Below are 13,957 nucleotides of genomic sequence, written 5' to 3' on the forward strand. Positions count from 1 at the left end.
TTTTCTAATGTTGAACCATCCTTGCATCCCTGATATGAATCCCACTTGATCATGATGTATTATCTTTTTGATGTGCTGCTGGATTCTGTTGGCTAAGATTTTGTTGAGAATTTTTGCATCTATGTTCATGAGGGATATTGGTATATACTTTTCTTTCTTAGTGATGTCCTTCCCTGGTTTTTGTATGAGGGTTATGCTTGCTTCATAAAATGTATTAGGACGTTTTCCATTCTCCTCTATATTCTGGAATACTTGGTGAAGTAGACTTGGTGAATGTTTGGTAGAACTCACCACTGAAGCCATCTGGGCCTGGACTTCTTTTGGTTGGGAGTTTTTTGATGACCTGATCAATTTCTTCTTTTGTTTTGGGTCTGTTCAGTTTTTCTACTTCACTCTATGTAAGTTTAGGTAGGTAGTGTTTTTCTAAAAATGTATCCATCTCTTCTAAGTTTTCAATTCTTTTGGAGTACAACTTTTCATAGTATTCTGTTATTTTCCTGTTGATTTCTTTTGGTTCTATTGTGACATTGCCCATGTGGTTTGTAATGTATGTTATTTGTGTCTTCTCCCTCTTTTCTTTTGTTAGGTTTGCTAATGGTCTGTCAATGTTCTGTCATTTATTTCTGTTCTAATATTTATTATTTCTTTTCTTTTGGTGGCTGTAGGTTGCCTTCATTGTTATTCTAGTTTCTTGAGGATATACATCAAATAAAGGAATTGCTGGGTCATATGCTATTTCTCTTGCCACATTTATGAGGAAGCACCATATAGTTTTCCATTGTAGTTGCACCATTTTACAGTCCCACCAGCGTGTAGGAGGCTCCCAGAAACTGTAAATCCTTATGGGAACAGATTGCCTCATCTTCCTACTACAGAGCAGCTGGTGAGTTTGAACTGCCAACTTTGTGGTGAGCAGTACCGTGCTTATCCTACAGAACACCTTGGATTTTTGTATCATCACTACTAGATTACAATGATTATTAGTTGAGATGAATGATCATGTTTTGGATATATTGAGTTAAATAAATGTATTATTGAAATTTAAAATAACATATGTAACTTGCAATATATTTCTGTTGGGCTGCACTGTTTCAGATTTTTTGTTGTTGTTTAAGTTCAGTCGAGTCAGTTCCCACAGTTTGAAAAAAAAAAAAAAAAAAACCTAAGTAGAAGATGGAGAAGGCAGAGCATAAACCCACCTTCATGAAAATGATTTAAGCATTTAGAAGGCTAGAAACTCCCTGTAAGATAGCACCATGATCAGAGTTATTGAAAGGTGAATAAGATCACAGGCCACATTAACAGAGGTTAAGTGTACATAATGAAGGTGGTGAAAGTCAGGTTTTATGGTTTTTTGGGCTGTGGGGGTTTCTGTGCTGTCTCCTATTGTCTCCTATGTCTTAGAGTAACACTGACCACCTAGAATAGGTTCAGGAGACTGACCAGGACCTAGGCTGGAGACACATTGTTGTAAGGATCTGCTTCTGCAGTGTTGTCTAGGCGGAGGGGACAAATCTGTTCAGGGATCTCCAAGGGTTGAGCTGGAATCTAGATTTAGGAGTCAGATTCTAACAGTCGATCCGTTGCTTAGAAAAATTGGCTCCATCACAGGCAACCAGTCCCCTATCAATAGAGTCATTCAAGTCAAGGCTAGCTGTACCAGGTTGATCATAAAGGAAACTGGCTGTTGAGGTGAGTTCTTGGAAGTTCTTAGGGACCAGAACCATTTCCTTAGTCACCCAGGTCTCAGCTCAAGTTTCTCTGAGGCTCAGTCTGGGTGGTCCTGTGCAGGAAGGGAGCTCAGGGCTTTGTTGTTTGTCAGCTGTGGTTGCAATCGCCTCCTGCCTCCCGCTCCTCAGCTGGGTCTGAGTCCTACCACTGGGCCTGGGTGAGTCAGGCCAGCTTTGCTAGGAAAATGTAGCTCCTCAGTCCAGCAGAGGGGCAATGAAGAGGCCAAGAAACACAGAGCCCCACTTCAGAATTATGACTACATTGGATTCTACTGGGTCAATGAAAGGATATTTGTCCATGCACAGGATGTCTGACAGAACCTCCTGTTTTGGAACCTGTCAATCATAGACCCTGGTACATTCGTCACCCAGCTTCAACTGTCATCTTGGGGCAGTGTAGGTCTCTTGAGAACAGTTGGAGCTTGGGGATGAGCACTTTGAAGGGATCATCCTGATGATTACAACTTTGTGTGTGTGTGTGTGTGATTTTGTGATATCTGTATTTGTCAACTTTTAAAGTTTAGTTTTCTTGCTCACTTCTCTCTTTTGTAGCAATTGCTCTCTCTTTCTCTAACTTTTTATTGTGAATTGTGTGAAGGTGTCCAGACAACCGATTTTCCATTCAACAATTCATACCTGTTTTGTTTCATCTCACTGATTACAGTCCCTCTCAATGTGACATCACTCCATTCCATTTCCTCCCTGTGCTTCCAGTTTTCATTCCTCATTCTTTCCCAACCCTAGTGAACTTTGTCCTTGGGCAAATGCTCTCCTTTTGATCTCAAAAAATGGTTGATGATTCTTGTGTGTGTCCCTCCCTGGTGTTATTTGTTTCCTTATTGTTGTTGTTTGGTGCCATCGAGTCGGTACTGACTCATAGTGACCTTATGCACAGCAAAATGAAACACTGACCGATCCAGGGCCAACCTCACTACTGTTGCCATGCTTGAGTTCCCTTAGAGACCTGTTTATTGTTTGGCTGAAATCTGAGTCACAGGAATGAATTCATTTCTAGACCAAAGGGTGACTAAGGGCCACAGTCTTGAGGACTCAACCAGTCTCCCCCACCTAGTAAGGCTGGTCTATGGTTTTTCTTTAATGATTTGAGTTTTGTTTTGCATTTTTCTCCCACTCTATCCAGAACCTTCTAATATGATTCATTGGTTGGTTGTGGCTGTGTGCCACCAAGTCCATTCTGACATATAGTGACCCTGTGTAGGGTTTCTGAGGCTGTAAATCTTTACAGGAGCAGAAAGCCTCATCTTTCTCTCATGGAGTGGCTGGTAAATTCGAATTGTTGACCTTTCGATTAACAGCCCAGCTTATAATCCATTATAATACCAGGGCTCCTAATGTGAACCATTAAAACTTTTCAGCAATAGCGAGAGGGTGGGAGCCAACATCATCCAATGGTGGCACTTTTGTGAAGGTTGGGCAAGTAGGTCTCTGGTCTCAGCTTTCCCAGCCCCTTGGACTTGACATGTCAAAAGTAGAACGTGTCACATTTCCAATGACCAGAAACCTGGGTGTTTATACAGACTCATTCCTTTCCTTCTTCAGCCCCTCCACCTCCACCCCTGCTGTGTCTCCCCAGTCACCGAATCTGCCCCTTCTCCCTCCTAATTGTCCTCCTAGTCTGTCCTTGTCTGTATTGCTGTCATCTTAACTGCAGTTCCAATACCATCTGTCACCAGCTCTACCTGTCCTAGTTCCAACTGTGTCCTCCTATCCTTTTCAGGCCCCTGGGTGGTGCAAATGTTTCAGCACTTGACTGCCAATGGAAAGGTTGGTAGTTTGAATCCACTCAGATGCACCTCAGAAGAAAAAACGGATTCCCAATGTTCATAGCCTTGCGAACCTATGAAACACAGTTTTACTCTGCACGCATTGGTTGGAATCAGTCGCGAGAGTTGGAATCAACTTGGTGACAATCAGTATTTGGTTTCATTCTTTTTATTCATGGGGGTCACCCTTACATTAAAAACTAGATCTCCTGGCTTAAGTCTTTAACAGCTTCACTTAGAGGAATTTCAGCAACAGGACTTATCCCTTAATAATTTCTGAAGTTCTCTGTGGGTGTTCACAACCATGTGTCCACGGCAGACACACCCTTCAACCTGTCCCCACAATTGTTGGTCCCCAACTAGTCTGGGGGACATGTTGGATCCTAACCCCTGACCCCGCTGGCCCTGTGAGAGTAAGTGTGGTGACCACCATGGTGGCCTTCACTGTGGGGATTCAAAGTGGCTCAGCCACCTTGATTTCACAGAGCTCAATGGAAGATCAGTCTTGACTGAACAGAGAGAGTGGGCATGTTTGCCCACTTCCTGAATGCTATTACACAATACAGGGACCCCACAGGCAAGATGCTGCTGGATCCCCAGAGCCTGAGGATGCTGAGTCCTAGGAACCCCCTGTGCCCCAACATTCAGTCTGGGGTCCCAGGCTCCTCAGTATGACTTGTTGGGAAGGTCTTCCTTGTGAATTTCCGCTTTCTTGCCTACCATGTGGCCTCTCTTGTCCTCCCTCATCTGCCTCTGTGTGTGTGTGAAACTGGACTCAGACTCCCAGGACTCTCCAGCAGTGGTGGGGTAGGGGTGGGGGCTGGGCAGGGCAGGATGATACCTTGCTCCCTGTCCCAGAGCCCCTGTGCCAGAGCTTCTATCGGGTGGGTGCCTGCAGAGATGAAGCATACCCGTTGTCTGTGTCTGTATATCCTCTGGCTTTCACTGAGGTCCCCAGGGTGGGTCTCATCTCTGTAGTCCTGGGCCCCAGACGGTGCCAGAGCAAACCTGCCATTACCGGAGATGCTGTGGCTCTCTGACAGGCTGAGCCTGGGGAGAAAGAGTCATCTCCAGTCTGGCAAACATTGGCTCAGCAAAGCAGGACATTGCAGCCTCTGAGGGAGGGAAGGCTGAGCCACTGCCCAGGACACCTCTGCCACACAGGCAGGCTGACCACCGCTTTCTGACCCTGTAGTATGGAGGTGTGCCAGGGAAGTTGACCCATCCATGCAATGGGCCAAACTCTCAGTCTGTCCACATTCATTGAGGCCACTCCTCCAGGTGCAGAGAGGGGAGGGCCCTCCTCCCCCTCAGAAATTCACAATCCATGAATGGAAAGGAGCCATGTGTCAGGCAGTAAAACAGTGACAATAGTAACATTGACAATTCTGTTAACCTTGGATGATGTGTTTACGACATGCCAGGTGCTGTCCAGAACACTTCACCTGTATTAACTCATCCAATCCTCATGTGAACCCTTTGGAGTCAAACCAATTCTCACTGTCATCAAGCTAAGTTCATAGCTACCACACATGACAGAGTAGAGCTTCCCCAGAGGGTTTCTAAGGCTGTAATCTTGATTGGGAGCAGATAGTCAGGTCTTTCTCCAATGGAGTAGCTGGTGAGTTAGAACCACCAACCTTCCAATTAGGAGTTGAGTGCTGAATCACTGCACCACCTTTCCTTTGGAGTGTTGTTGTTAAGTGTCGTCAGGCTAACTCTGACTCACAGAAACCCTGCACAGAGTTGCCATGAGCGGTTGGTGGGTTTGAACCACTAACTTTGTGGTTAGCAGTCCAGTGCTTACTCTATAGCGTCACACTAGGACTCCTTCCTTTGGAGTAGGGAATGCTATTATCCCAATATGATGGGCAAGGAAATGTCATAATCTTTCAATTCCACAAAAAATTTTTGAAGTACCCTCATACAGAATGGAGTCCTGGTGTGGCACTGTGGGATAAAGCTGGACCACAAGGTTGGTTTGAACTACAAGGTCAGTGGTTAAATTCAATCAACTGCTTCTTGAAAACCTTATCTATACAGGGTCAATATGAGTCAGAACCCACTGGACGGTACTTAGCAACAACAACAACAACAACATATAGAATAAATCTGCAAAAGCCGGAACCCGTGTAAGATACACACCTGTCAGAGAAGGAAAACAAACATTTTCCCTTAATAGAGAATGACAGAAAATTGTCAAGACTGCACCCTGTCAGAGGTACAAAACCTGTAAGACCCAGAAAAGCCAGGTGGGCCTGGCGAGTTCCAGCTCTCACAGGTTTCAGGGCGTACACACACACACACACACACACACACACACACACACAGTGAGGCTTTGGGAGTGATTTCAATGTTGATGTAAATGGCATTCTTAAATAAGCCTCATTCTAAAGCTGTTTGTCATCTGTCTCCCAGCCAGGGCTGAAGGGTCGTCTGTGCCCCCTCCCCTCACACACACAAAGCAGGGGCACCCCCTGCTCTGCCTCACCCTGTGCACACTGGTGAGAATGTCTCAGGGACACTTGGTCTCCAGAACCTTGCCCGTTTGTAGGGTGGTGGGCATTTTCTGGTTGTACTAGCGTCTCAGCCTCTCCAGGGTCTAGGGTCTGTATCCCCTGACATACAGCTTGGTGGGGAGACCTAAGAAGATAGCACTTAGCCTGGGCAGGAGTCTGTGGTTCTACTGGGCTTGGCTGGTGATGGGGGTTCGGTGAGCGGGAGCGACTCTGAAGGCCTTCACACCAGCCTCTCACGTGATGCTGAAATCCTGCCGAACAGAGAGGATCAGGAGTTTGAGAACATCATACAGGTGGTGGGGGCTGAATGTGGAATGCGGATGCCGGTCTTCCTTTCCTCCCCAGCCCCCCACCCCCAACCCCGCCCAGCACAGCTGCAGAAAAGTCTGGGGTGAGCCCTGGGTGAGACGCTGTGGCGCGAGCGCTGCGCTTTCCTGGCTGCTCCTGTTTCCCCAGCTATACCGCGGGGGCCGGGATAATGCTTCCGTTAAGATAACAAGGGACCTGTGGAAGCCACCGGACACTGAGATCCTTTGGTCCCCATCCCACGCGAGGACAGGGCTCTGCTCGCGCACACCTGAACACCCCTACTGGAGCGGAGAGGCGGCTAAGGGATCTCATTGGCTGAGGCCGCCGGTGACGCAGTCCAGGGGCGGGGCAGGGGGGGTTTGCTGGAAGTAGTTCAACTTAAGAGAACCGCTTCTGGTCGCCATCCTGGCCTCATCCTTGTCCTGTGCCCCATCCTTGACCCATTTCTGACTTGCATCCTTCCTGACTTGCATCCTGTTCCCGTCTGACGCTCATCCCGTGGCGCTCCATCGGCCCCATCTCTAACAGACCCCTTTCGGGGCTCCTTTCCTACACACTTCCCGGCTCCTCCGCCATGGACTTCGAAGGGAAGGGCAACTGGAACATATCATTTGCTGGTGCTGGCTTCATGGGTCTCTACCACGTGGGCGTGGCTCAGTGTCTGCAGGAGCGCGCCCCGCGCCTCCTCCAGGGCGCCCACTGTGTGTATGGCTCGTCCTCCGGAGCGATTTATGCCACAAGTTTGGTCTGTGGAATGTCTGTCGGTACGCCTGTCCGGGGCTGCTGGAGGCCAGGAGGGACCTGGCATCAGTTCCCTAAACCTAATGGAGAGTTTCAGGATGGGAGGGGCTGTGCAAAGAGAAGAGAGGTGTTTTCAGGGGTCCTGCCTGACCCTTTGTCTAAGCATCTTCTTGCTTAATTCTAATAAGAAACCAGAAATAAGGACTAAGGCCACCCCTTATCTTAGAGGAGTCTAAGGTTCAGCCCAGGAAGGGCGGTTTCCAAGGTCACCTGGGTGTAAGGTGGGCACAAGATTTGAACCCAGGGCTGGGCGTGGAACTTGTGAGCTGGAGAGTTGAGGGGGCCTCTGGTCACATGACACCAGGAGGAAGGGTCGGCCTGTGGGGGAGGTATGGGCAATCCCCTGGGTGTCTGAGGAGCCCCCTTGCCCCTTCTATAGACTTCTGCTGCTCTTACTACATGGAAATGACCACAGCTGTTAAGAGGCTGAGTCTGGGCATCTTCCACCCAGCTTTCACACCTGTGGAGTACATCAAACAGGTGCTGCAAGAAAATCTGCCTGCCAACGCCCACATCCTGGCCTCTCAGCGACTGGGCATCTCGCTGACCCGCTGGCCAGATGGCAAGAACATCATAGTTACCAACTTCGCCACCCGAGATGAACTTATTCAAGTATGACAGGTTCTTGACCTGGGGTTTCCTAGGCACTTTCCATGGGCATAGGCATCAACAGGTGTGTGTGTGGGTGGGTGAGTATGGGTGTGTGTGTGGGGGAGGGCGGGATAAGGACAAGAGCGTCTGGAAGCTTCTCAGTTTGCCTCCAGATGAAGAAACTGAAGCATAAAGAGGGGCAGCAACTGGTCTGAGTCGGTTAGTGAGTACAAGGACCTCAGTTTGCTTCTGGGGGTGGGTCCCTGGGGAATGGGCCAGGCTTTGTCTTATAAGACCCCCTACAGAGCTAGTAGCTACAGTCGGATGCTGCCCAGCCTCATCCTGGATCAAACTTTTATTGAATGCCCATTATGGCATTGAGAACATTGCAGGAAACACAACAACGTTTCCCGCGTTTGAGGGACTCAGCTACACAGGAGTAGTAATACCAACTTCAGTGGCTCGATTGGCATGTCCCAAGTTGTTTCTGGGAGTCCTGGTGTGGTGCTGTGGGTTAATGATTCAGACTGCAAAGTCATTTGAACTGCAAGGTTGGTGGTTCAAGTTCACCAGCTGCTCCTTGGGAACCAAATACAGAGTCGCTATGGATTGGGATCAACTCGACAGCACTTAACAACATCGAGTAGTTTATGAAGAAAGGAAGCTGAATGAGTGTATTTCTCTCCATGCTTGTCTTCCCAGGCTGTGATCTGCAGCATGTACATCCCTTTCTACTGCTGCATGATTCCCCCCGAATTCAGAGGCGAGGTAAGTACACTTCCGGGGTTGGATTACTGAGCTCATGCTCTGGGTTCTGTGTGCCAGACCCTCCCCCACACTCCTATGGGGACTCAGCATCCTGGGCCAGATAGGTCTAGTGATTTTGGGGTAACCAAAGTGTATAGTCCTGGTGTGGCGCTGTGGGCTAATACGTCAGACTGCAAAGTCGTTTGAACTGCAAGGTCAATGGTTCAAGCTCACAAGCTGCTCCTTAGAAACCCTATATAGGGTCACTATTGGTTGGAATCGATCAACTCAACGGCATTTAACAACAACAACAAAAGGGTAACCATCTACATCCCATTCTCTGCTGGTGTCTGGGGGGCAGTGGTAGGAGAGGGTAGGTGATCCCAGAGGGCAGTGCTGCTCACCCTATCCCACTGCCCACATTGCAGCGTTACTTGGATGGTGGTCTGAGCAATAACATACCCTTCAAGGACAACGAGTTCACAATCACTGTGTCCCCCTTTCCTGGGACGCTGGACATCTGTCCCCAGAGCACCTCGGCCAACATGCATGAAATGAGCACTTTCAACTTGAACCTCCAGATCTCCACCATGAATGTCTTCTTGATGTTCCTGGCCCTCTTCCCCCCGAGTCCAGAGGTAGGTCTGGCCCCAGCCCCAGCCTGGTAGGTACATAGAGGTTCAGCCATGAGTGAGACCCCGAAGGTCTTGGTCTTGGCTTCAGCTAGGCACAAGTCCCACGCTCATGAGCAAGGTCAAGTCAAGTCTGGGCCCAAGTCATGTCCTTGTGCCCTGGGCAAGTGTTGAGCTAAGAAAGGCATCCATGTTAAGGGAAGGGACTTAGACCCACTCTACTGAGTTTGGTCTTCAGCCAGGCCTTCACGTGGCCTGTGTCCCCTGAGTCAGGCTCCAGAGAAGGGACTGTTGTCACTTCCGGTTCTCAAAGGAGGACACTAAGGCTCAGAGATGGGGAGAGCCTTGTTCAAAGTCACACAGGCTGGAAGTAGCAAAGCCAGGATTCAAACTCTCAGCTGGCCCCTGTGCTCCTCCCGGCTGTTCTAGACTCTGACCCCATTCATTGCGAGACACAAGCTCAGAGAAAGATGAACACCAGGCTTTTAGTTCTTTAAATACCCAAACCCAAATTTGTTGCTTTTAAGTTGAGTCTGTGCTACTATAACCATAGCAGTACCACAAGGGGGTGATTTTAATAAACAGACATTCATTCTCACAGTTTCTTGTCATTGTTAGGTGCCACTGAGTTGGTTCCATAGCAACCCTCTGCACAACAGAACGAAATACTGCCCGGTTCCGAGCCATCTTTACATTTGTTGTTATGTTTGAATCCTTTGTTGCCGCCATTGTGTCAATTTGTCTTGTTGGGGGGCTTCTTCTTTTCCAAATGCCTGCAATTTTACTAAGCATGATGTCATTCTCCAGGGACTGGTCCCCACTGATAACATATCCAAAGTATGAGAGATGAAGCCTCACCATCCCTGCTTCTAAGAAACATTCTTCCAAGATTTCCTTGTTCTTCTGGCAGTCCCTGGTACTTTCAATATTCTTTGCCATAATTAAAGTGCTATCAAGTCTTCTCCAATTTTTCTTATCCATTTTCCAACTTTCACATGCACATTGTTGTTGGTGTTAAGTGCTGTCGAATCGCTTCTGACCCATAGCGACCCTGTACAGGGTTTCCGAGGCTGTAAATCTTTACAGGAGCAGAACGCCTCATCTTTCTCCCACGGAGCGGCTGGTAGTTTTGAACTGCTGACCTTAAGGTTTGCAGCCTGATTCGTAACCACTACGCTACCAGAGCTCCTTGTATATAAGGTTAATTAAAATACCATGGCTTGGGCCAGGTGCACCTTAGTCTTCAAACTGACATCTTTGCTCCTGAACACTTTAAAGAGGGGTTGAGCAGCAGATTTGCCTGACGCAAGACATTGTTTGATTTCTTGACTGCTGCTTCCATGAGTGTTGATGGTTGATCAATCAGAGCAAAATGAAGTCTTTGACAACGTCAATCTTTTCTCCATTTATCATGCTGTTATTTATTAGTCCAGTGATTAGTATGTTTGTTTTCTTTACACTGAAGAGCAACCCATATTAAAGACTATGATCTTTGATCTTCATCAGTTAAGTATTTGAAGTCCTCTTCTCTTTCAGCAAGCAAGATTTTATCATTTGTAGATACCAAGTGGTTAATGAGTCTTCCTCCAATTTTGATACCACATTCTTCCTCATATAATCCAGCATCTCAGAGTATTTGCTCAGCATACAGATTGAATAACAATGGTGAAAGGATACTATTCTGGGGCACAAATTTCTTGATTTTAGACCATGAACTGCCCACTAGTTCTTTTCAGAGGACTGCCTCTTGTTCTATGTACAGGTTCTGTGTGAGCACAATTGAATGTCCTGAAATACCCATTCTTCCCAATGTCATCATAGTTTGTTATGATCCACGCAGTGACCTGCCTTTGCATAGCCAGTAAATCATAAGTAATCATCTTTCTGGTATTCTCTGCTTTCATTCAAGATCCATCTGATGTCAGCAATGATATCCCTCATTCCATGTTCTCTTCTGAATCTGGCTGAAATTTCTGGCAGCTGCCTGTCAATGTATGGCTGAAACCATTTTTTTTACTTATCTTTAGTAAAATTTCACTTGCGTATGGTATTAATGACATTGTTCAATACTTTCCGCATTAAATCTGGTCACCTTTTTTTGGAATGGGCACAAGTATGGCCTATCAGTTGGTCAGGTAGCTGTCTTCCAAATGTCTTGGCTAGAGACATGATTCCATGCAGCATGGCTTCCATTTGTTGAAACAATTCATTTTGCATTGTCTCAGTTCCGGGAGCAGTCTTTTTTTCCAGTGCCTACAGTGCAGTTTGCAATTCTTCCTTCGTTTTCATCAGTTCTTGATCATAATGTACCTTTTGGAATGGGTGAGCATCAACCAATTCTTTCTGATATAGTGATTCTGTGTATTCCTTCCATCTTTTCCCCCTGTTAACCTTTTATTGTGAATTGAGTGAAGGTTTAAAGAACAGATCATCAATCCCACCTTCCTCAAATCATGCACTTTGTGTCATTACAATGATTGCAATCCCTTCCTTCCATGTGCTGTCAACAGTATTTCACCCTTGCACTCCTCCCTGTGTCTTCCACTACCTTCATCTTTCCTGTACCAACCTCCCCCTTGTTGTATATTGCCATCTACATGACCCAAGTTAACATGTGTCTACCATCTGCCTTGTGAATAATTTTCCTTTCCCTCCCACCTCTGGTCACTGTCATAGAAACTATTTTCTTAACATTTTACAATAGTGGTCTCATACAATATTTATCCTTTTGTGATTGACATTCTATTCTCCAAGTTATGAGGTGTTTCACAAATTCATCATTGTTGTTCAATGTTGTGTAGTATTCCATTGTACGGATATAACAAAGTTTGTTTAGACTGTTGTTCTATTAATGGGCATTAAAACAGTCTCCATCTTTTTGCTATTCTGAATAGTGTTGCAGTGAACATGGGTGTGCATGTATCTATTCATGTCATAGTACTCATCCCTTGAGGATATATACCACGTACATGGGGTGCTGGGTCATACAATGTTTCTATTTCCAATTTTGTGAGGAAACGCCATGCCATTTTCTACAGTGTTTGCACCATTTTACAGTCCCACCAGCAGTGTAGGAAGGTACCACACTTTCCACATCACTCTCCAGCATTTGTTAATTTCTTTTTTGTTTTGTTTTTTACTTTGCTATTAATGCTGTGCTAAGATGACCTCTCATTGTTATTTTGATATGACTAATGATCTTCAGGAGTACTGGTGTGGTGCTGTGGCCTAATGCGTCAGACTGCAAAGTCATTTGAACTGCAAGGTTGGTTTTTCAAGCTCACCAGCTGCTCCTTGGAAACCCTATACAGGGTCGCTATTGGTTGGCATCAGCTCGATGGCACTTAACAACAACAATGATCTTGAGCATTTCTTCATATGTTTGTTGGCCTCCTGAATGTCTTCTTTAGTGAAGTGTCCATGTCCTCTGCCCATTTCTAAATTGGATTACTTGTCTTACTCTTGTTGAGTTGTTGAAGCATTCTATACATTCTAAAGAGTAGTCAGTGCCCAAAACCATTTATCAGTATATGGGTCCCTTTTTTATTCTTTTGGTAAAATCTTTTGAGGTAACTAAGTGTCCAATTTTTAGGAGGTCTCGGTCATCTATGTTGTCTTCTGCTGTTTGTATGTTGTCACTTATGCTTGATAGTGTATTTATGCCATGGATCAGAGTCCCGAAGTTTGAACCTATTTTTTAAATTAATGATCTTTAATAGTTCTAGGTTTCACATTTGGTATTTAATCCATGTTGAGTTCGTTTTTGTACATGGTGTGACATATGGGTCTGGTATCATTTTCCTGCAAATATATTTTCAGTTTTATCAGTACCATTTGTTAAAGAGACTATCTCTTCCCCATTTAATGTCTTTGGGCCCTTTGTTGAAGATCAACTGTTAAGTGCCATCGAGTCAGTACCAACTCATAGCGACTTTATACACAACAGAACAAAAGACTGCCCAATTCTAGGCCCATCTCATAATCATTGCTATGTTTGAGCCCATTTCTACTGCTGCTGTGCCAATCCCAACTGACTGTAGATGGATGGATTTACTTTGGGATTATCAATTCTGTTCCATTGTTCTACATGCCTTCATTGTACCAGTACCAGGCTGTTTTGACTACTGTGGCTGTGTCATAGGTTTTGAGATCAGAAAGTGAGAGGTCTCCTAGTTTGTTCTTTTCTTTAAGTAATGCTTTGCTTAGCCAAGATCTGGTTCCTTTCCATAGAAAGTTAGTGATTAGTGTTTCCATCTCTCTCTCTCTTTTTTTTAGTTTTATTATGAATTATGTGACAGTTTATATGGGAGAACATCAGTTTTGCATTCATCCTATTGCATGTTGTTTCATTACCATGGTTACAATCCCCTCCATGCATCACCAATCAACAAAAGGGTATATCCTATAAGCCTGCTTTCCCCCTCCCCCGCTGCCTGGTCGTCAGCACATAGCCCCTCTCCCTCCCTGGCTCCTGAGTCCCCAGCTGCTCCATCTCTCCATGTCATCATCTCTGCCTCCATCTTGGGGGATCACTGCCTCTCTGGGTAGGGTTCCGCTCTCAGCTCTTTTCCCTTCATGGTTCCAGGGACCTCTGCTCCTAACCTGCAAAGTTAATCACTCCCCTCCTTGCCACAATATGTCTACTTTTACATTTACAACCTTCATAATCAGTCCTGGTAACAATTATTCACCCTTGTATCACAAGAGACCTATCCACATTTCCTTTAATCAGTCCCACCTAGACAGATTGGATACTGCTCAGTGGAGATTCTACCTTCCTCCACACCCTTTGGATCTAGGTTCTCTCTTGAAAGCTTGTAAGCCAGTCACTTTTTCCTTTGTAG

The 13,957-nt window shown here is 45.9% G+C and overlaps 1 protein-coding gene across 1 annotated transcript in view; it reads left to right on the plus strand.

Annotated features, from left to right (window-relative positions):
- Positions 1-6,916: 6,916 nt before the first annotated feature.
- PNPLA5 (patatin-like phospholipase domain containing 5) overlaps positions 6,917-13,957 on the plus strand; it is a 41,737-nt gene continuing 34,696 nt past the window's right edge. Inside the window, exons 1-4 of the mRNA XM_006866899.1 lie at positions 6,917-7,106; positions 7,523-7,755; positions 8,437-8,502; positions 8,910-9,123. Coding sequence (XP_006866961.1) covers positions 6,917-7,106; positions 7,523-7,755; positions 8,437-8,502; positions 8,910-9,123 — 703 coding nt within the window. The remainder of the gene's footprint in view (positions 7,107-7,522; positions 7,756-8,436; positions 8,503-8,909; positions 9,124-13,957) is intronic.

This window comes from Chrysochloris asiatica, unplaced genomic scaffold (assembly GCF_000296735.1).
Source record: "Chrysochloris asiatica unplaced genomic scaffold, ChrAsi1.0 scaffold00097, whole genome shotgun sequence".
NCBI classification, from domain to species: Eukaryota; Metazoa; Chordata; class Mammalia; order Afrosoricida; family Chrysochloridae; genus Chrysochloris; species Chrysochloris asiatica.